Here is a 23,020-nt window from a genome sequence, read left to right on the forward strand (position 1 = left end):
CATCAGAGTCACCAGGAGGGCTTTGTTAAAACAGGTTGCTAACCTAAGTGTCCATCAACAGATGAATGGATAAAGAAGATGTGGCACATATATACAATGGAATATTAGCCATAAAAAGAAATGAAACTGAGTTATTTGTAGTGAGGTGAATGGACCTGGAGTCTGTCATACAGAGTGAAGTAAGTCAGAAGGAGAAAAACAAATACTGTATGCTAACACATATATATGCAATCTAAGAAAAAAAAATGTCGTGAAGAGACTAGGGACAGGACGGGAATAAAACACAGACCTACTAGAGCATGGACTTGAGGATATGCGGAGGGGGAAGGGTAAGCTGTGACGATGTGAGAGAGTGGCAGGGACATATACACACTACCAAATGTAAATTAGATAGCTAGTGGGAAGCTGCAGCATAGCACAGGGAGATCACCTCTGTGACCACCTAGAGGGGTGGGATAGGGAGGGTGGGAGGGAGGGTGACAAAAGAGGGAAGAGTTATGGGAACATATGTATATGTATAACTGATTCACTTTGTTGTAAAGGAGAAACTAACACACTATTGTAAAACAGTTATACTCCAATAAAGATGTTAAAAAAATAAATAAATACAAACATCACTTTTTAATACTCCAAACACTTTAGGTTTTTCTCCTTTTATTAAATTTTAGAATGCATTGTTGTTATTTACAAGATTTAATATTGCCCAAGCTTGTTCCTTTGAAGCTTTAAGTTTAGGCAGTTTAAAATGCTGAACACAAGTGAAACAAATTACTGTCTCTATAAACTCAGACCTAGTGAATAGATACCAATGACCTTACATTTGATATTGAAACATTTTTGAGTGGTTTTAATTGAAACTCTAACATTAGAATAAGAAAATTGTTGTGTATATTGGGTTTAGGTAATATGTTATGAATTTAGGTTTTCCTCCAGTGCCAGCACAATGCTTTCCACTTAGTATATTTTAAAATTTCTTTGAGTATGTGAAATAATGCAATTGTTTCTCCTACTGCTTAGGGGAAAGAATGTGCTGAAATTTACAAAAGAGGTTCCTATTACTTAGTTTGGTTGGGGAAGAACAATTCATCAGTGTGAACTTTTTATTGCTACTTGCTTGCCCTGCTGAAATTCAGACTCTGTTACTTATGACTCAGAGGTTCTGCATGATCTGGTTTTACTGACCTTTCCTAATGCACCACTGCCCCTTCCATCCCCAAAGCAATGAAAACCTTAAAATACCCAATAATCCTTGACAGATATGCATAGGGTATTAATGGAGAAAAACACAAAATAGAAGAACATAAGAGACCTCAATTGAAGGAGAGGTATATCATACACATGGATTAGAAGACTCAGTATTTAAAATTTTCAACTTCCCAGAATTAATTCTAATCAATAAGCTTAAAAAAAAAAAACAATTTCCAACAGGCTTCCTCATGGAACTTGAAGATATTTATATTGAACATCAAAAAACAGTAATAGCCAGGATAATTTTTTAAGAGGAACAGAGTGGATTGACATTGCCCTACGCAATATCTAGGCTTATTTTGAAGTTAAACTATTGAACAAACAAACTGGTGGAAGAGAAAAGATATGGAAAAAAATAAAATTAGATCTTTAGCTCACACCATACTTACAAGATCTAAATGTGAGAAGCAAGATTATAAAAGTAATCTAAAAGAAAATGTAGGAAAGTATGTGAATAGGATAGATACTTTAAAGATCATGTAGGAAGCACAAACCATGCTTCTTATGTATGTAGGGAAAGATTGTTTACATTTAAAACTTGTCTGAAATCAAACACAATGTAAACAACGTTTAAAGACAAGCCATAAACACAGAGAATATATTTATAATGCATATAACCAACACAAGATTGGTGTTCAGAATATATAAAGAACTCCTACAAAACAATTAAAAACAGACAAATGAAAAATTGGGCCAAGATATCTGTCTGATAGCTGACAGATGAAACTTGAATTGTCAGTAAATACATGAACAGATGTTTGTATCAATTTGCATGGATTCAGCTATAGATATTCCAGAACTCAACTAACAGAAACTTAAAGCCTAAGGACATTTATTTCCTGCTTGACAAGTCTAGAGGTAGGAAGTTCAAGAGTTGGTCCAGTACCTTATGAGCATAAGAAGGATCTATGCCATTATTTTCATAATTCCCTTGACCTTCTCCTCTTGGTTTCAGTGGCTCCAGATGTCACCACCTTTTATGAGAAATTTTCTAAAAGTAGAGAGGAAAGGAGAAAAGAGAAAGGGACCTCTTCCTTCATACACCTTCTCTTAATGGGGAGAAAAATCTTTTCAGAAGTTTTTAGATTTTCCCTTCTGTCTCATTGCCAGTCATCGACAGAGAGGAATGAAATCACCTTTCTGGCTTAGAGTAATCAGGAGTCACTCCCTGGACTGGGGAAAGGATTGCCTTCTCTTAGCATATATTGTCTGTCCAATTCCTGAGCAAAATTGAGTTTCTGTTTGCCAGCAAGAAAAGGGGATAATTAGAAAAAGCATTTGACAAAATTCAAATCCATTCATTATAAACAGTCAACAAAGTGGGTATAGAGGGAACATAACTCAACATAATAGAGGCCATATATGACAAGCCCACAGCTAACGTCATACTCAATGGTGAAAAGATGAAAGCTTTTCCTTTAAGGTAAGGAACAGTATAAGGATGTCCACTCTTGCCACTTTTATTCAACATAACATTAGAAGTCCTAGCCAGAGCAGTTAGACAAGAAAAAGAACTAGAAGTCATCCAAATTAAAAAGGAAGAAGTAAAATTGTCACAATTTGCAGATGGCGTATTATAATATAGAAAATCCAAAAGGCTGCATCAAAAAACTTTAGAATAAGAAAATTCAATAAAGTTGAAGGGCATAAAATCAATACATAAAAATCGGTTGCCTTGCGCGTCCGGAGCCTGTGCTCCGCAGCGGGAGAGGCCACAGCAGTGAGAGGCCCGCGTACCACAAGGGAGAAAAAAAAAAAAAAAAAAAAAAAAAAATCGGTTGCCTTTCTTTGCACTAATAATGAACTATCAGAAAGAGAAATTAGGAAAACAATCTGATTTACAATTGTATCAAAAAGAATAAAATACCTAGGAATAAATTTATCCAGGGAGGTGAAAGACCTGTATATTGAAAACTGTAAGACATTAATGAAAGAAACTGAAGAAGACAAATAAACGGAAAGGTATTCTGTGCTCATGGATTGAAAGAATTAAAGTTGTTAGAATGTCTGTACTGTTCAAAGCAATATAGAGATTCCATGCAACCCCTATAAAAATTCCAATGGTATTTTTCACAGAAATAGAACAAACAATTCTCAAATTTGTATGGAATCACACAAAAGACTCCAAATAGCCAAAGCAGTCTTGAGAAAGAAGAACAAAGCTGAAGGCATCACACTCCCTGATTTCAAACTACATTACAAAGCATAAAAACAGACACATAGATCAATGGACAGAATAGAGAGCCAAGAAATAAACCCATGCATATATGGTCAATTAATTTATGACAGGAGCCAATAATATACAATGAGGAAAGGACAGTCTCTTAAATAAGTGGCATTGGGAAAATTGTACAGCTACATGGAAAAGAATGAAACTGGACCACTGTCTTACACCATACACAAAAACTAAAATGGATTAAAAACCTGAATGTAAGACCTGAAAACATAAAACTCCTAGAAGAAAACATAGGTGGTAATCTCCTTGACATAAGTCTTGGTGATGATTTTTTGACTGATACCAAAAGCAAAAGGAACAAAAGCAAAAATAAACAAGTGGGACTACATCAAACTAAAAAGCCTCTTCATGGCAAAGGAAACCATCAACAAAATGAAAAGGCAAACTACTGAATGAAAGAAAATATTTGCAAATGATATTTCTGGTAAGAGGTTAATATCCAAAATATGTAAAGAACTCATGTTGATAACAATGATGGAAGAATGTGTGTGCGTATGTGGGTGAATTGAAATTGAGTAGTCAGTCAAAGTCTCTCCTAGTTGTTATCTTTTGGCTGAGAATTGGATGACAGAAGGAGCTAGGCATGTGAAGATCTGGGTCCAAGGTCTTCAGGCAGAGCACAGAGCAAGTGCAAAGTCCTCTAGACTGAAATAAGTTTGTCATGTCCAGGGAACAAAAAGTGGAAGACAGGGTTAGTAAAGCTCAATGAGATGGGAGAGGTGAGAGGGGCCAGCTCACATAGAGCCTTGTTAGGTCATAAGGAGATTTTAGTAATATTGTATGTGTGTTATTGGAATCCATTGCAGAATTTTAAGTAGGGAAGTGACCTAATCTGATATGTGCCTTGAAAAGATCACTCTGTCTACTCTGTTAAGGATGAATTGTCGGGCGGCAGCTGTGACAGTAGAGAGACAAACAGAAGGTTATGTGCTGGAGTCTAGACAAGAGATTGTGGAACTTGAAACCAAGCTGGTGACACTGGGGAGTAGGCAGATTTGAGATGTGTGTTTGGAGGTACAGTTCACGCATATCAGGACTAAGGGAAAGAATTCTTCAACATTAAAATGAAGGTAATGGTATCTCTCACAGGGTGTTATCACAGGAGCTAATGCCTGTCAAGCATTTGGCATACTTCTTGACACACATAAGAGCTTACTACATGTTAGCTACTTACCATTATTATTGTTATTTTTATTGTTGTCAAGAATAGGGCATGTACTTTAAGCAAAAATAATTTTTCTGTAAAAGCTAAATTATACCTGTTGTACAGGTCTCAGATTGGAAGTGTTATAGCACATACTGTTTTGTTGATAAAAATCAGAGTATTACTCTGTCTTAATTTTTAACCACCTTTGGATCAGAGGGAGATGGTTCATTGGTTTTCCTTTTGTACTTCATAATACTGAGCCATAAATATATATATATATATATATATATATATATATATATATGTAGCAACATTCCTTTTAAAAACTGTGACTTAATTTTTTTAAACGTGTGGTAGCTTGATAAACTGGGACGCTGAAAATCTTGTCTGCAGTATGTCTGTAATGCTTTCACTTAGGGACTGTTTCTTTGAGTTAGTTACTGATATGTTACTTCAAATTCTATGTAGTTCTTTGAACTGACCCTAATTATTATTTTTACTTTGGTTCTTTAGACCCAAATAAACAAATCAATTATAGAGATAATTATGACTACAAACCTTGGTTATGAAACAAAGGCCTTATATAACCATCAGAGATAATGAATTCTCTTTATGTGTGAAAAATAATGCATATGCATTCAATATGGATAGAATGGTGAATGACCAATTATGATTTGTACTTTACAGGTAGAGTATATGTTTTGATAAATTTTTTATGTATGGTTTTCTAAATTACAGTACTTTAAATAGGGGACTTATTTGTTTCATAGATAATAAAACCTCTGATTTAATAATGTATTTTAATACAAAATCAAATTAGAAGAGTTGACTTCATAATTGCCACATAAAATATTCATATATGATCTTTTTAATGATAAAGTTTGAAAAGAGATATTGTTGAGTCAGTATATTTGTTTAAGCCTATTCATGATAATGATACATTTTTTTTCTAAAATGTCATACCAGTTTTTATTCACATTATCAGTATGTGAGTGCAGTTCCATTTCACCACTTCCTTGCTGATACCAAGCATTTTTGTTTTGTTTTGTTTTATTTTATATTTTAGATCTAAAAGTTTTAGTAAAAAGTAAACCCACTCTTTGCTATTTTGCTTCAAAGTTATAACGTATATTTTTTAAAGTGCCAATTGAATGTTAAGAAGTATCTTATTTTATCTTTATATATTAGTGAAGAAAGGAGATTAGTTCTCAAACATTGTTAATGAATTGATTAGGGTGAGTTTGCACTCAGGCTTTACTCAGATCTATAAAGCAGGAAAATCACTAAATCTTCATGGGTAAAGAAAGCACCTATGGCCCAGTGGGAGAGTAGGGCTGTGACAGTAGAGGCAGGAAGCACATTGAAGTCAGAGAATTAAACAGAATGTAATATCTGTAAAGTTTGGCAGATATTAAAGAAACAGCAAGATGGTGATAGTTACATTAGCATGCACCCTATACTTTTGGTGTTCCAATTACTAATATGAAATTGACTTCTTTTCACCCAAAATTTTCAACTTAATTTGAAGGATATTCTCTATGGAAACCTAATTCTGATAAATATCTGTGGAAACATATCTTTTACTTTGAAGACTTTTTCTTAGATCCTGCTTTCCTGGAATGAGTGGATTTCTAAAGATAGTGTGGAGGATATAACGTTGAAAGAAACCTTTTTTTTTCCTTCTATTTTCCACATAGTTTTCATTTATTTAGTTTATATATGCATAAAATAAAGGAAGATATGACCCTTATTGCTTTTCAGTTTTATTTAAGATGTCATTTTCTAACAACATTGCATGGTAAGTAATAGCATGGAGGTAGTGATACCTAGCCAGTTAAGTTCTAGTTAAATTTAAAGTAGGAAAGAAAGGATCATAAATGAAAGTATTAAGCTGGTAAAGATAAAAATGCTAATATTTGCAGTTTCCTTTTTTTTTCAACCCATTGCAATGTAGCTTGTAATTTCATCACAGTACTATAATGACTTTCAAATTGTCAAAATGACTGTTCTTTTCCATTCTCCATTGATCTCACTAAATGCTCATCATGCTGGACTTTGCATAGTGTTGTTGCCGTTTGACTTTCATAATGGTGTGTTTTCTTGGTTTTCCTTACCTTTCTCAGTGCTTGCCTAGTCGTTACAGTGCTTTAGATTTTTTTCTAACTCTTCTGACAACCCCCCACCATTTTTCTGTCTGAAAATTGTGATACTTTTCACCAGTGTTCTGGCTCTGTATTTCCAAATGCCTGCATTCTCACTTGTTTGTCATAAAATTTCCTCCAACTCAGTAAATCCAAGCTTGAATTGTTTCACCTAACTACCCATTCATTTGGTTTGGCTACCAGTCCCAAGATAGATATAATGGCATTATCTTTATTTCTTCCTTTTCAAATATCTTTTAAGCAAACTATCACTGCATATTTCTGGTTTCCATATGTTCTTCTCCAGTTGCCCTAGTGTAATGTTGAGTGTTGTGATTTGTCTTAGGTTTGGTTGTCATTGGTATTTAAATAACCTTTATTAAAACATAGAGATGGATTTTATACGTATGATTTTGTCTTGTGAAGCATGAGGAGAAAGTGAATGCCTTGGACAGGAATCTTGCCTCATTCATTTTACATTTCTAGCACAGTTTCCCAGCACATAATAGATGTTGAAGAAATGTTTTGAAGAAACTGCGCAAATTAAGGGAAGAACTTTCTTAGTTCTAAGTTCTGTGAGATGAGAGAATCCATTTGAATGGCAACTTTTTTTATATATATACCTTTTTGCTACAGAACACAGTACTTCAGTTGTTCGTATTTGTTGATATTGTTAAAGGAATTCTAATGGTTCTTTTTACAAAATTGACTTACTGTATAAAATATTTTCCCTCTTCCGTTCTAGGTTTTGGAAGGAAGGATGTGGTAGAACACTTACTGCAGATGGGTGCTAATGTCCATGCTCGTGATGATGGCGGTCTCATCCCGCTTCATAATGCCTGTTCTTTTGGCCATGCTGAGGTTGTGAGTCTGTTACTGTGCCAAGGAGCTGATCCAAATGCCAGGGATAACTGGAACTATACCCCTCTGCATGAAGCTGCTATTAAAGGAAAGATCGATGTTTGCATTGGTAAGTATTATTTGTTGATATCTAAACTTGTACGATCAACCTGACAGGTGTAACATTTTAAGTAAAGGTTTACCCTTCTTCCTTGTTTTTTATTGCAGTGGAAATAGTGTTCCCAGAGAATAAGTAAAGAAGGCTTTATTACTTCTTATTCTTAGAAGCAATTCTTTTCCACCAAGGGGAAGTAGAGAGATGGAAATCTAAAGTTGGTTAAGAACAAGTTTCACAACATTAACTCTCCAAATGTGAGGCAAATGTCCACTGGCATGGAACTAAATTTTGATGGATTACTGTTATCAAATTTAGTTAATTTACAATTTTGTTAAAAGACTACAAGTTTTCCATCCTAGCATCAATGAGAACCATTATAAAGTACAAGTTCTTACTGAACTGGATGACATATTTGGATGTTTTAGGTTGATTCAAGGAAAGTCATCTAGTACTAAGGCAACACCTTTTTCTTTATGTTACTAAAATTGAACACCAGCTATTTTATTAGCACTGGAAAAGCTTTGAGTGGTTTGAATACAGTAGTTCAAGGCTTAATATTTTCAACATGTGCCATAGTCTAGAGAAAAAGCAATTTCAAACAAAATTGAAATTTTCAACGATTTTAAGTATTGTGATTATATGAAATTGTATTCAATCAGCATGTCTTTCTCTTTTATATGTATCTAAGTATATATATTTTTAGATTTTGCTATATTTTATAAACTCTTTCATTTTGAATCTAAAACAAGCTTCTAGAGAACAAGCATAATTTCTCATGAGTGTATCATCTCCTTCTTGAAACTTAAAGTGGTGGATGTTCGTTTAGGTTGATTTACATAATTGTTGTCTTCCTGAAGGGCATCCATTTGTTTAGTCATATTTTTATGATGAAACTCAAATAGGTATGTCATTTTTAAAGATACAGAGGCTGTGCCGTTATTAAGATTTTCTCCCTCTTCATAGCTATCTCTTCCAGCCCCAAATATATTTTTTAGTGTTCCTCAAATTATTGCATTGCCTGACAAAACTTCTTTATCCCATTCTCTGTCACTATCCTTCGTCACTTCACCATCCATTGATGTGACCCTTTGGACACCGTATCCTTTTTGATCTTTGACTCTTCCATTTTCACTTGATTTACCCGTTTCCTCCTATGTCTCTCACTAAAACAGCCACGTCCTAGACTAAGTCATTTCATAAAAGTAACCCCAAAAGCTTGAACTTACCACATATTCTCTGACCACTAAACGTCTTAAGTTAGTGATAAGTTACTACGTGATAACAATTATTGAACTTGACATGTATTCTTACCTATCTTGTAGACCTTCAACTTCCCTGCTTTCATCCTTTCTTGCTTCACTTTGTCATATCCATTCGATTTTTCTGTTGTTAGTTATGGAATTTTATACAGTTTTCACCTTCTTGGAATATTATCCCTTTTAGGCTTCAGTGTTCTATTTTCCTACCTGTACCTCTCTGAATTTTTCATTCTGTCAGTGCTTTTAATACCTTATTGAAATTAATATTCCTCTTCTCCTCCTAAATCCACCTCCCAAAAGTATATAATGAAAATGCTCCTTTTATCTACATTCATTTATTGGTTTTTTGAGTGTCAGTTATAAATTGAGGTTTAGTTTCAGACAACCCATTTCCTACCATAAAAATACTAAAATTCATTCCATAACTAAAAATATAAATATATACGTCTATAAACATTAGAATATAAAACCAAACTCTTAATATAAAGCTATGTTATAAATATTCCTTTTGGGTCATTTTCCTGCACGGGCAGAATTGAATGAGGCCTTTCTAATTCTGAGTGCAGTGATATTTGTATCTAAACTATATACTTTGTTTTCCTAAATCTCCCACAGGCAAGCATAGGCATTCTTTATTGCCCAAAGAGCTTTTAAGTACAAAATTAATTTTTTTGAATATTTTTATTGATAATTGTGATTCTCATATTATAGATTCTCCTCTTGAAGTGATCAAACCATTTTTTTTCCCACTGAAAACTACTGATGTCTTACTTTATCCATTAAAAATTTCAAAGGAGCATGTCTTTGCTGATGTTGTGTGCTTTGGAGACGTAGATTTGTTTCATCCAGTTGTGGATTCAAAAGGCTTTACATGTCATAAGTCAGCACATCACACTTTATCTTCAGTTCCATTGATCATAGTAGAATTGGTCACCATTTTGTTGAGCTCTTAACCTCTTATGAGTTGATATTGGCTAGGATGGTCTAGGAAACCATCAATTGTGTACTATAGTCTAAGGTCCAAATAATACAGAATAGTCACAGAATTATAAAATATTTATTAAATTAAGTAGAAAAAATACATTTCTCATCTATTTCTTATACAACTGAATCTATAAATCTTTGCATAATGGGTCGATAAAACTAAGAAAGCCTCCTGTATGTTGTCTTGGCTAGATTGTTGTGTTGCCCTTGCTAGATTGCTGTGTTTCCCAGTAAACCACAGATCTTAAAAAATCATATTGCTTTATTATATTTGACTCTTTACATAATAAGAGGCATTTATTATGTATTTTTAACTTTTATTTTGAACTATAAATTCACAGGAAGTTGCAAAAATAGTACAAGAAGATCCATGTATCCTTCACCCAGTTTTCCCCAGTGGTTACATCTTATGGAATCATAATACAGTATCAGAAATAGGAAACTAGTGTTGGTACAGTGTGTATAGTTCTATGCCATTAATCACACGTTGAGATTCATTTAACTACCACTGCAGTCAAGATACAGGACATGTTATCAGACTCCCCCAAAGATCCCCCTCATTCTACTTATTTATAGCCTACTTTTATAATGACGTACTCCCCATCCCACATCCTTAACCCCTGGCAACCACTAATATGTTCTCATGTGTATAATTTTGCCATTTTGAGAATTTTATATAAATGGAATCATACAGTATATAATTTTTTGAGATTGGCTTTCTTTTCACTTGACCTTCCAGATTTTTTTTTAATTGCTGATTATTATGCCATGGTGTTGACGTACCATAGTTTAGCCATTCACCAATTGAAGAACATTTTGTTTGTTTCTACTTTTTGGCTATTACAAATAAAGCTCCTGTGAACATTTGTGTACAGGTTTTTATGTGGAGATGAGTTTTCTTTTCTCTAGATAAATGCTCTGGAGTGTGATTGCTGGGTAATACAGTAAGTTTATGTTTAGCTTTTTAAAGAAACTGTCATAGTATTTTCCAGTGTGTTACATGATTTTTCATTCCTAACAGCAATGTGTGAGAGATCTAGTTTCTCTGCATCCTTGCCAGGATTTGGTATTGTCACTATCTTTTATTTTGGCTGTCCTAATAGCTCAACAACGTTTTAATTTACACTTTCCTAATGGCTAGTGATGTTTCTTTCACATGCTTATTGCCATCTGTATCTCCTCTTTGGTAAAATGCCTCTTCATGTCATTTGCCCTTTTTCTTGAAATGGAGTAGGATGTGTATTATCTGGGATGCTTTTAGTTGTAAATAACAGAATACCTCATCAATAATCGCTTAAACAATAAAATCTTATTGACTCACATGATAGAAAGTCTGCACGAGGTTACAGAATTGACTCAGGAGTTTCAACAATCTCTAAAGAATAGGCAAACATGTTAGCTTTTCCCTCTTGGTTTCAAGGTGATAGCAGTAGCTCCAAGCATCATATTCTCACATCAACATCCAAAGCAGGAAAGGAGGAGGTAAAAAAGGGCTTTTTCTACTTAAGATTTTTTTTTAAGAAGAAAAATCTTTTCCAGAAAACTTCCTCTTAAGAGCCCATTTTTCAGAAGTAGGTTACATGTTCACCCCCTGCAGTAACCACTGGCAAACAGAAATGAGATTATCAGAATTAGGACCAATCATGATTTATCCCCCCTACATCTGGGCACCTTGCTTCCCAAATAAAATTGGATTTTTTTTTAAGTAGTAAGAAGAGGAAATAAGTTTGAGTGGATGATTAATGATGTTTCCACAGAGGGATAAAACAAGTAAGATATAAGACTTAGTAACATGTCTAGGAGTGGGATTGCTGGGTGGAATGAAAAGTGTATGTTGAATTTTACAAGAAGCTGCATTTCCCTGATGGCTGAATGTGTTGAGCCTATTTTTATGTACATATTGATCATTTATGAGTATTCTTTTGTGAGGTCTCTTTTCAGATCTTCTGACTTTTTTTCCTTATTATTCCCGAGTTTTGAGAATTCTTTTTTGTGTTATGGATATAGACCTGTGTTGGGTTTATATATTGTGAATCCTTTCTCCCAGTCTTGCCTTTCATTTTCTTAATGGTGTCTTTAGGCAAACAAAAGTTTTCAATTTTGGTTGAAGTCCAATTTGTCAATTAAAATAGAAAAAGTATTTGGTGTCTGCCCAGCACTGGAATAATAAGGTGAGCTATGTAATAGACAATTATTCTTAGGTTAAACACAGTTTATAGTGAAATAAGATTATAGTTTTAATTACCAATACATTGCAGAAATTCAGGAAAGCAGGTTTTGGTTTAAGGGTCTCTGCTTGAAGTGCTTTATAATAACTTAGGATACACTTTTAAAAATTAAAGAATTAGCTACCCCATAATGAAAAACTGAAAGTATTATGTGGCTCATTTTTAAGATTCAAAAGTCAGGTGGACCTTGTTTAATTAGAAAATAATTATCCAAAATATGCATGGTTATTTCTGTGATAACATTGTTTGTCCCTACTATTTGGAAGTATATTTCTAGAATCTAGGGAAGTAGGTTATTTTTAATAACTTGTTGCCTGAAATCTTTCTGTGAAGGAAGACATTAATTTGTAATACTTAAACTTTCTTTTTTTTTGGTTTGTGCTATCCCTTGGCTCTTCTGAGATCAAAAGACACACACAGATGTTCTTTGAGCTGTTTCTTCATGTCACTGGCTTTGGTCCTAGTTTTTCATATTCCCACAATATTGAGACAGGAATTATAAGCAGTTTAAGTAGTTCAAAGACAGTCTTTATAGTTATGGTGTAGTCTTAACCTCTAGTTTTCATTGGCATCTCAGAGTAGAGTAGCCGTCTGTCCACTCAATAGTATATTTCCTTTCCTATTTTTTTCCCCAACAAAATGTGAGTTGGGAGCCAAATATAAACTTCAGAGCACAAGTGTTAAGGACCAGAGTACCGTTTATCATATTTTACTTTTTCCTACCTTTGTTATTTAGGGATCACAATTTCACATAGAGTCCTCTTCAGCCTGGGTCTGTGAGTGAGGGAACTCCCCAGCTGTCACTTTCCAACTTGTAGCAGAAGCAAGGAATGAACTTATTTTACTAATAAGCCTCTGAGATTATGGAGAACATTGTTACTGGCCATAACCTAGACTACCCTGACTGACTATACTCTAATTATGAAATTGAATTCCTAAGTAAACAATAAAGAAATGGTTAAGAAGATGACTTGTTTGGTTGCCATCACAGAGAAGAATATCTTAGAGCTGATCCCCAAGTGAATCAGGGTCATAAACACAGTTCAGAATGCTTTGCTACTTAATAATTAGCATATACAAGTGGTATGTGCATAGTGATGAATTAAACTAAAATTGTTGTAATCAAAATATATTTGCTTTCTAATGCAGCTGTAGGGTCAAGTGACAGTCTCTTAAACTGAATCAGGTAAGGTGTCAATTTGAGCATGCTTCAAATCATTTGGTGTCTTGTTATATGCTCCTTTGGTATTCTGCTTAGATTGTACTTGGTTCTTCTTGGCTGATCCTATTGTTAGTTTTCTGTGGTAAGGAACTAACAATAATTGTCTCATTTATTCTTGTATTCTTGTTGCCTATAGCTGGTATCTAATTGAATACTCAAGAAATGTGTGTGGAATGACAGAGCAATTCACAGGAAGATGGCTAGGTTCTCTCTGGCTTTTTTGTATTACTTTGTGTTAATGTGGATAAGGAAGTTGAGTAATTTTCTACTTCCTGATTAGGTGGTATTTTGAGATTCTTTTATTTTAAAGTTATGTGGATTTGCAGCATATCAGATAATCCTATATTTATATACAAGTATAAAACGTATAGTCAGAGATAAATTATGTTTAGATAATCTACCATTTGTCAAATCGTCATTCTTCATTAAGAATGGATTGTTGAATATTGGTTCTGAGCATTCATTGACTTCTGGTTATGGATTTTCTATAAGGAATGGGCAGTCATACACTTTTTGTTGTTGCTTGTAGATTAAACCCATGAGTTCTCCTGTCATGAACTGAAGAGTTGAGACAGGAAGGGAGAAGAAAGAAAAAGGTGATGTTGGTACATTTACCAAAAATTGCTTTGGTTACATAATACAGTGTTTTCCCTGAGGCAGCCCAAAGTACCTAACCAAACAATTTCACTAATATTTATATCCTAGGCATGAAGCAGATGATTCAAATTACCTACCATTTTACTAGTGAAGAAAGGAGAAAGCTGTTACTTTGCCACAGTCTGTAGAGCTGATATAAAGTTGTTATAATAAATGTTTTCTTGACTAAGAACAGAAAGTTCTCTCTGCTTAGTGAGATTTATTTGAGTGTATTTTAAGCATAAAAAACTGATTTCATTCTTTAAATGTGCCAAACAAATCCTTCTTTATTCTTAGTTCAGCTTTTTAGATCATCTAATATTTAACAAATTTAAAGTGGTAATTTTACCTTGCTTTAAAAACAAAAACAAAAACAAAATCTTAAGATAATCTATTTACTAAAGCTTAAACTTTTTTTATTATTATAACTCACTCCTACAGTAGTATCTCTTTCATAATTTCAAGGTAACTCTATTTTATGTATCTTTTATCTAGAAAGATATATTTACTTTCCTTGTTCAAACTCTATTTTAAATTACCTTATCTACACACTCGTGTTTCTCTTTGGATCATATAAATCTTTCTCCTTTACTAAATTACCTGATCACTTCCATGGTCCTTTGATGAAAAGTCCTGGACCTTGGGAGTGGCATGGATTGAAGGTGGGGGGAGGGAAGGGTGGGACTGCTTCTGGTACATTCTTGTCTTTTGTTATTTCAAATATAATATATTGAAATTAACAGCTTTCTGGGTTTTGTCTTAACAGTAATATTAAACGTAATAGATGTGCACTTTTTGAAAATTAGCAAGTACACTGATAGTAATTGTCACACCTCATTTTCTGTCCATTTAGATTTATGGTAGCCAATAAATGAAAATCGGTTAAAATGTTAAAAATTTAAAATTTAGTTCCTCAGTTGTACTAGCCACATTTCAAGTGCTTAATAACCTTATCTGGCTATTGGTTACCTTATCAGAGTGTGTAGATATTGAAATTGCCATCATTGTAGAAAGTTCTGTTGGATAGTGCTGTTATAGTCAGTGTACCTGTGTCCATAGTCCTTTCTACATAAAAATGAGATCATTCCACGCATGCTGTTTTCTTATTTTTTCACTTTGTGTTATGACCATATTTCATTATCAGTGAATATTTTTGTCTAATCTCATTTTTAAAGGCAGTCAAGAATTATTTAGAAATAACCACTTTTTAAATCATTCATCTATATTAGGCCATTTAGAATATTTCTGATTTTTCACTGTTTTATAAACAGTACTATAGAGACTATCATTTTCATTAATTACATATGTAAACCCTGATTACTTTAGGATAAACTACTGGAAAGCTAGAGCTTCTTAATAAGAATCAAAGAAATGTAGCTGCTGGAGTACTCAATTAGGGCTCTTGATTTAGTCTGTCACATTATCTATCCATATGCCATCCATAAATGAGCTAGGTTAAGAAAAGTCATTTCCCACACCTTCCTTACTCTTTGCAAAAATTCACTGAAGTGAAGTCTTGAGAATTTGCTTTACTTGCTTTTGTTTCATTATTCTCTCTCTTCCCTTTTCCTGCCCTTTGGCATTTTTAACATTACTTTTCCATATAAAAACTGAATTGGGATCTTTTAAACAAGTCTCAATGTAGCATTTTCATAAAAAGTAAAAAAATGGCAAAATTCCATACTTGTATCCTTAAAAAGGAGAAGAGCCAAAAATGATAGCAATTTTTACCTTCTGAAATAATCCCTGCTGACCCTGAGCACCATTATCTTGATGACTTGCCCACTTGTGTTCAACTTCATTCAAGGTTAGAGTGTTTATGCATTTACCTGATATATTTAGGATTACTTTAGTAGGCATTCTGGTTAATGGTGTTAAATATATACTGATATATTTATATAGAGAGTTTGATATTTGTTCATTGTATTTTATTAAAATTCCCAGAATGAATGCCTTTATTCTCCTAAGCACTTAAATATATCAAGGATGCTTAAATTAGGGGGAAAAAGGTCAAGTAACAAGAACAAAAGAAAAACCAAAAAAACACCTCATACATTTTAAAAAGTGATGTAATGCTTTGCTTACTGCTCAAGACTGTTAAATTAATTAATTATATGTTTGCATTTACTTTTAGATTAAACATGATTGTACAAAACAGTCTATGGATTTCAGTGAGATGCATGGCTTAAGTTTGGTGTTGTATGAAGGTGGTATTTGAGGCAAATGGCTCATGTAACCAGTGGGTTCTCTTTACATGGTTATCGTGTTATCTGAAACGCATGTATATTAAAACTGTGTCCTTGCTTTGTCCAGTTCCCTGGTAACTGAGATTTCAGAGGCAGGCCCAGATTGGAGATAAAGACTTATGGAGTCCTTCTCACTCCCCATTTTCAGCTGACCAAACTAGAAAGTTGTTAAGTATAATAATTGCAGTTTCAGGCTTTAAAAAAATGTTATGTATTTTTGTTGTTTTAGTTCTTCAGTTATTTAAATCTGCTGATTCTCTTTTTTTAGATGGGGGTGGGTGTTAGGACTTTTCATCTGTAAACAGAATCCAGGATTAAGAATGTAACCTTATTGTGAGTTGTTTCATATTCTGCCCTCAGGTATGACAGTACAAATAAGACATTAAGAAATCCCACAGTGTGTGCAAATATATGTTTATTTTGTGTCAAGCCTGAAAATTTCTATATTTGTTGTGGTACAAATAATCATGGTTACGGATAGAGGGCATATATTTCATTTTGCCTTTGGGGGGCACAATCTTTTTTTTTTTCTTGCGGTACGCGGGCCTCTCACTGTCGTGGCCTCTCCCGTTGCGGAGCACAGGCTCCGGACGCGCAGGCTCAGCGGCCATGGCTCACGGGCGCAGGCGCAGCGGCCATGCCTCACGGGCGCGGGCGCGGCGGCCATGGCTCACGGGCCCAGCCGCTCCGCGGCATGTGGGATCCTCCTGGACCGGGGCACGGACCCGTGTCCCTTGCGTCGGCAGGCGGACTCTCAACCACTGCGCCACCAGGGAAGCCCTCACAGGTAACTTTTGTTTGTTTGTTTGTTTTGTTTTGCGGTACGTGGGCCTCTCACTGTTGTGGCCTCTCCCGTTGCGGAGCACAGGCTCCAGACGCGCAGGCTCAGCGGCCACGGCTTACGGGCCCAGCCGCTCCGCGGCATGTGGGATCTTCCCGGACCGGGGCACGAACCCGTGTCCCCTGCTTACAGAAACCACAATTTATTATAAGATAAAGCAGGCAGTAGGACAAATATAAGAATGATTATAACAAAGCATATCTCCTTTCTACCTGGAAACCCTAGAGAATCAAGTCTAAAAGAAAGTCCTGTCTAGGAGTCAGACAAACCTGGGTTTGAGAATACTGCTCTCCACTTAGCAGTTGCCTGGCCTGAGTCAAGTGACTTCACCTCTGTTAATTTCAATTTCCTCTTTCACTACCTTCCTCCAAGGATTGCTGTCATAATTGAGACAATATATATAAACCTAGCTTGGTTCTTAGCACACAATAGGGACTTAATAAACACCCTATCCCTTCAATCGGGATATTCTTCAAAAAGAATAAAAATATTCTTACATGCACATGTGTACTATATGTTAGCCACTGTTCTAAGAGCTCCTCAAATATTTATTTGTTTTGTCCTCCTAATAACCCCATGAGTAGGTACTATTATTATCTCCTGATTTGCTGGTGAGGAAATGGAGTACAGAGAGGTGATATGTCGCTTCCTGCGGTCCCAGAACTAGGAGGTGGCGGAACTGGGATTCTAACCCTTTCAGTCTGGTTCCAGAGGACCAACTCTTAACTATGGTGTTTTGCCATTAGTAAGTGCAGCAGACTTAGGAAAGAATTTGATTTTTTTTTTTTTTTTTTTTTTTTTTTTGCGGTACGCGGGCGTCACACCGTTATGGCCTCTCCCGTTGCGGAGCACAGGCTCCGGACGCGCAGGCTCAGCGGCCATGGCTCACGGGCCCAGCCGCTCTGCGGCACGTGGGATCTTCCCGGACCGGGGCTCAAACCCGTGTCCCCTGCATCGGCAGGTGGACTCTCAACCACTGCGCCACCAGGGAAGCCGGGGAATTTGATTTTTTTGAACTTATTTTAGCTCAATGAACTATCTGCCTTTATGTGCCTCGTTAGATGGAAACCCATTTGTAACTTTTTTCCGTGTCCCTCACCAGGAAAAAATAAAAATACATTTTTTTTCTAAGTTCAAAGGCACATAAAGGCAGATCGTTCCTTGAGGTAAAATTATGTATCACAAGTATGCTAGTCCCAGTTGTTGACAAAATTCTGAATTTTTGGTGACTTTTGTATGAAAGGCAAAGACTAAAAAAAGTATGGTTAAAAACCTGGACTTTTACACAACAGAAAATTACTTCTTGACTATTTACTTAAGACTTATTTCTACAGTCTCAGCATTATCACAGATTCTAAATTAATGTATTTATTTTATATTGGAATTGTTTATTTAATTCTACACCATATTTAATGTTGTTTGCTTGATTAAAAACTGCCCAATTTTTATTTCTCCATCGGTTACAAATTAATTACTTTAAAGAGCAGCTTTAAGAGAAGTATTGTTTTGGCAAACATACTTAAACAGCATGTGTAAAGATCATTTTTGTCTGAGGAGAAATGTCTCTCTCATTATAAAAATAATATATATTTGTAATAAACATTAAAACACTGTAGAAATGTGTAAAATAGAGACATTTTTGTAAAGATTCAATCATATCTACATAATACTTTAAATTTAAGATCTGTTATTGCTGTAGATGCCCATTGAGATCAACCCATGTACTCTAGAACTAACGCCTCTTTCCCCATCACCATTGTTTTTATTGCCGCTTCCAGCTTCTCTGGCCAAGCTTTTGAAGTCCAGAACCAGATTTGAGGCAAGCTGGAGCAAATTCTCTTTAATGAGAGTTTGGAATTAAGGTTCAGATAGTACTACATATATATATTGTCTGTAGCCGAGGGTGATGGCAATAATGTTGGGAGACAGGGATAGGCAGCAGCAGGATAAATTTGGGGACATGTTTCTGCCTTTGCTTTTGATGAGATGCCTCTATTCTTCAATAAATTTTCATGTTGTTTAAGCCAGTTAAAGTAGTTTTTTCTCCCTTGTAATTAAAAAAAAAAAGCCCTCTAATTGATAAAGTCAGTACTCAAAGGTATATTCGTAAGTCACAGCATCTTAAAATTAAGAGTCCTTAGAAATCATTTTTATTATTTACCATTTACTATTATTTACTGTTTTTAAAAACATTTACTAGTTACTATTTTATTGATTTACTATTTGCTTATTTCCTATTATGTTATTAAACCACAGAAATCTTCCTTCAATTGAAATCTGAAAGTGTTGAGAGGGGAGAAGCATTGACCTTCATGTAGTCCGCCTCACAAAAGTTCGTGTGTGTGTGTGTGTGTGTGTGTGTGTGAGAGTGTGAGTGAGGGGAGTAGGTGTGGGTCCTTAAGACCCTAAAGAGCAGTGGTTTTAGCCAGGAGCAGTTTTGCCCATTGAGGAGGTATATAGCAATATCTAGAGACATTTTTGGTTGTCACAGTGGGGGAGTGCTGTTTACATCTATTGGGTAGAGGTCAGGGGTGCTGTTAAACATCTGACAATGACCAGGGCTACTCCCTACTGTTGCAAGTTCACGTTGCAAGACAGGCCAAGGCCAAAGCCAGGGCCTGACTAATTTGACTAGAAATGATGCCACAAGTGCCAGCTCCTTGTGGTCCTTGTACTATATAGCAAAAAGGATGACACTGAGAGAAAAAGGGCTGAATGACTGCAGCACAAGTTGTGGGATCCTCTGTTGCTGAAGAGCCAATAGAAGGGGAGATGAAGAAAGCCCCCTACCCTACCTCATCAGAAGTGGGAAGTGATGAGGGAAGGTAGAGAGGTGAGTGGAAGGTGGCCTCAGTAGCTCCTTGCACGTCTCTCATCTTTCTTTCATTTCCAGAGGTCACAAGGCATTTGCACCAAGACACAGATGAACTGTGATTCAAGTCTTTGCTTAGCATGTGAGGATACTTGCAGAGTCTCCAGGGCACCATGGTGGAGCCGTCACCCTACACCTGCAGTAAATAATTATCTGGTCCAAAATGTCAGTAGTTCACTCTGTTCTAGAGTAGTGCTGTTCAGCAGATATATAATGCCAGACATGAATGTAATTTAAATTTTTCTAATAGCCACATTAAAAACAAACAGGTGATATTAATTTAATATATTACTTAAAGCAGCATGTACAAAATATTATTTCAACATATAATGAATATAAAACATTATTATGCTAAGTGAAATAAGTCAGAGAAAGACAAATACTGTATGATATCACTTATCTATGGAAATCTAAAAAATACAACAAACTAGTGAATATATCAGAAAAAGAAGCAGACTCACAGATATAGAGAACGTAATAGTGGTTATGAGTGGGGAGGTGGGGGAGGGGCAATATAGGGGTGGGGCAGTGGGAGGTGCAAACTGTTGGGTGTAAGATAGCCTCCAGAATGTATCGTACAACCTGGGGAATAGAGCCAATATTTTGTAATGACTGTAAATGGGAAATCACCTTTAAAAATGGTATACAACATTAAGAAGCATTATTAATGAAAAATTTTATATTTTTTTCAACTGGTGTCTGAAATCTAGTGTATATCTTCTACTTAAAGCACACCTCAATTCAAGCAAACTTCTCATCAGTAATACTAGATCTGTATTTAGATTTAATAAAATTTACAGTTGAAACAGTAGATTCACATATCTAAGGTATTCAAAACATATTAAACATTTTCCAATAACTGAATCATGTACCAGTGTATCATGTATCAACTTAATATTTAAATTAATTAAAATTAAATAATTAAAATTAAATATAATTAATAATTCAGATCATCAGTCTCACTAGCCACATTTCAAAGACTCAATACTTACATATGGATAGTGGCTACTATATTAAACAGTGTAGCTCTAGGCACTAGAAAATCACTTAATCATATTAATTTATGGCTAACCAGGCCAAGCTAAGACCACACAACCATTACTTCAAAACTTTTCTCCAGCTTGCTCGGATCTCTGTTCATTATATACCAGAATACCTGCTCTTAAATCTCCATTTCAGAAGAGCTTTATAAGTAGGGTCACATTAGGCTAGGCATTATATTATGAGGTTCTCAGAGGTTTCTCCAAAGGATATTAATTAAGATGAAAGAAGCCTACTTCACTCAGTGAATGTCACTACTCATTCAGTGAAAAGATACCACTGAGCATCAAAAAAAATCAACATGAGTCTAGTTTATGTTGAGAGAAACTTACTGATTAGCATGCGTATGTTGACAGGGAATAGAACTGATCACGCTTTCTGAGTCCCAAATTTAATTTGGTATGTAGAACCAGTATTTATCTCCTATGAATGTTAGAATTTGAAGGATTTAAATAGTTAGTTTATTTGGGGGTGGAAACTGTTGGTAAGAAGATGGATCTTAATAAAGGAAGAGAATTCTAAAAAATATAAAGAGGAAATAAAATATTTTTAAAACAAAAACTTTTGCAAATGAAAATAAATATTAAATTTATATCGAATAGTTTTCTTTGATTTGCCTAGTCAGACCTTATATATCTTGGTTCTAGAGTAGTGTTTGTAGGAATGTATTTAAAGCTATTAACATTTATTTTAAAGTAATTTTTAAGGTATAACATAATTTAATTGATGTCACCTAAATTAAATTTATCCCAAGAATAGGAATATGGTGTTTTTACACTTGTAAAAATATCGTTTTTTGCAAATATACATGGAAACAGATTTACAATTAAATCATTGCTTAACATCTGCTATATAGTATAACATACACTATAGTTAGGGTAGGTTCACAAATTATTTACCTCTGACATATTACTCTATAAACTTATTGCTTTGTTTTGAATTATCAACTATTTTTTTTATAGTAGTTGTTCCTAATTTATATGTGTAATATTTTTTTCTGTATCATTGAGTTTATCCTGTTTGAGCTTTTTGAACGTTTACATTTGTGTCTTTTATTAGTTATGGGAAAATCTTAGGCATTATCTCTTCAAATATGTGTGTGTTTCTTTTAAGACAGTTTACAACATATTAGACCTTCTCACTCCATCCTTTGTCCATGATTATTTCTCCTTGCAGCATTCTTGGATCTGTTGACATGTTTTCCAGGTCAATACATTTCTCTTCAGATTTATCTAATCTGCAATTAAACCCCTCTATTGAGCTTTTAAAAAATCAACTTTATTGAATTACAACATAAAATTAGTTTGAGATAATGAAATAAAATGCATCCATTTTAAGTATATACATTGACAAGTTTTGACAAATGTATATGCCCATGTAAGCACTACCACAATTTAATAGAGCAGTATTATCACTCTAAAAAGTTCTTTGGTATCCATTTGCAGTCAGTCTTCTCTTCCCCTCCACCATCCCCAGGGAACAATTGATCTGTTTTCTGTCACTGTAGATTAGTTGTCTGTTCTAGAAATATGTTCTTTCCTGTATGGCTCCGTTTGCTCAGCATGTTATAGAGATTTCATCCCTCTAATATGAGTCAATAGTTTATTTCTTTTTATTGCTAAGTAGTATTCTTTTGTATGGATATGCTACAATTTGCTTATCCTTTCACCTGTTGATGAATATTGAGATGTTTTTCATTTTTTTGCTTTTCTAAATAAACATATGAAAGTTTCATGTGCAGGTATTGTATGGACATATTTCTTTTCCTCTGGGATAAATATCTAAAAGTAGGATGTTAGAACATACAGTAGTGTATATTTACCTTTATAAGTAATTGCCAAATTGATTTCCAAAGTAGTTACATACCACTCTACTTGCCCACCAGCAGTGGATGAGAGTTCCAGTTTAGTACATTCTCATTAATATGGGATACCATTAATAATAAAAGATGGGTCATTGCC

At 34.7% G+C, this 23,020-nt stretch overlaps 1 protein-coding gene across 1 annotated transcript in view; it reads left to right on the forward strand.

Annotated features, from left to right (window-relative positions):
• Positions 1-23,020, forward strand: part of TNKS (tankyrase) — a 171,377-nt gene that overhangs the window by 11,943 nt on the left and 136,414 nt on the right. The window contains exon 2 of the mRNA XM_059049380.2: positions 7,518-7,742. Within this exon, the coding sequence (XP_058905363.1) occupies positions 7,518-7,742 (225 nt within the window). The remainder of the gene's footprint in view (positions 1-7,517; positions 7,743-23,020) is intronic.

Source organism: Kogia breviceps, chromosome 20 (genome assembly GCF_026419965.1).
Source record: "Kogia breviceps isolate mKogBre1 chromosome 20, mKogBre1 haplotype 1, whole genome shotgun sequence".
NCBI classification, from domain to species: Eukaryota; Metazoa; Chordata; class Mammalia; order Artiodactyla; family Physeteridae; genus Kogia; species Kogia breviceps.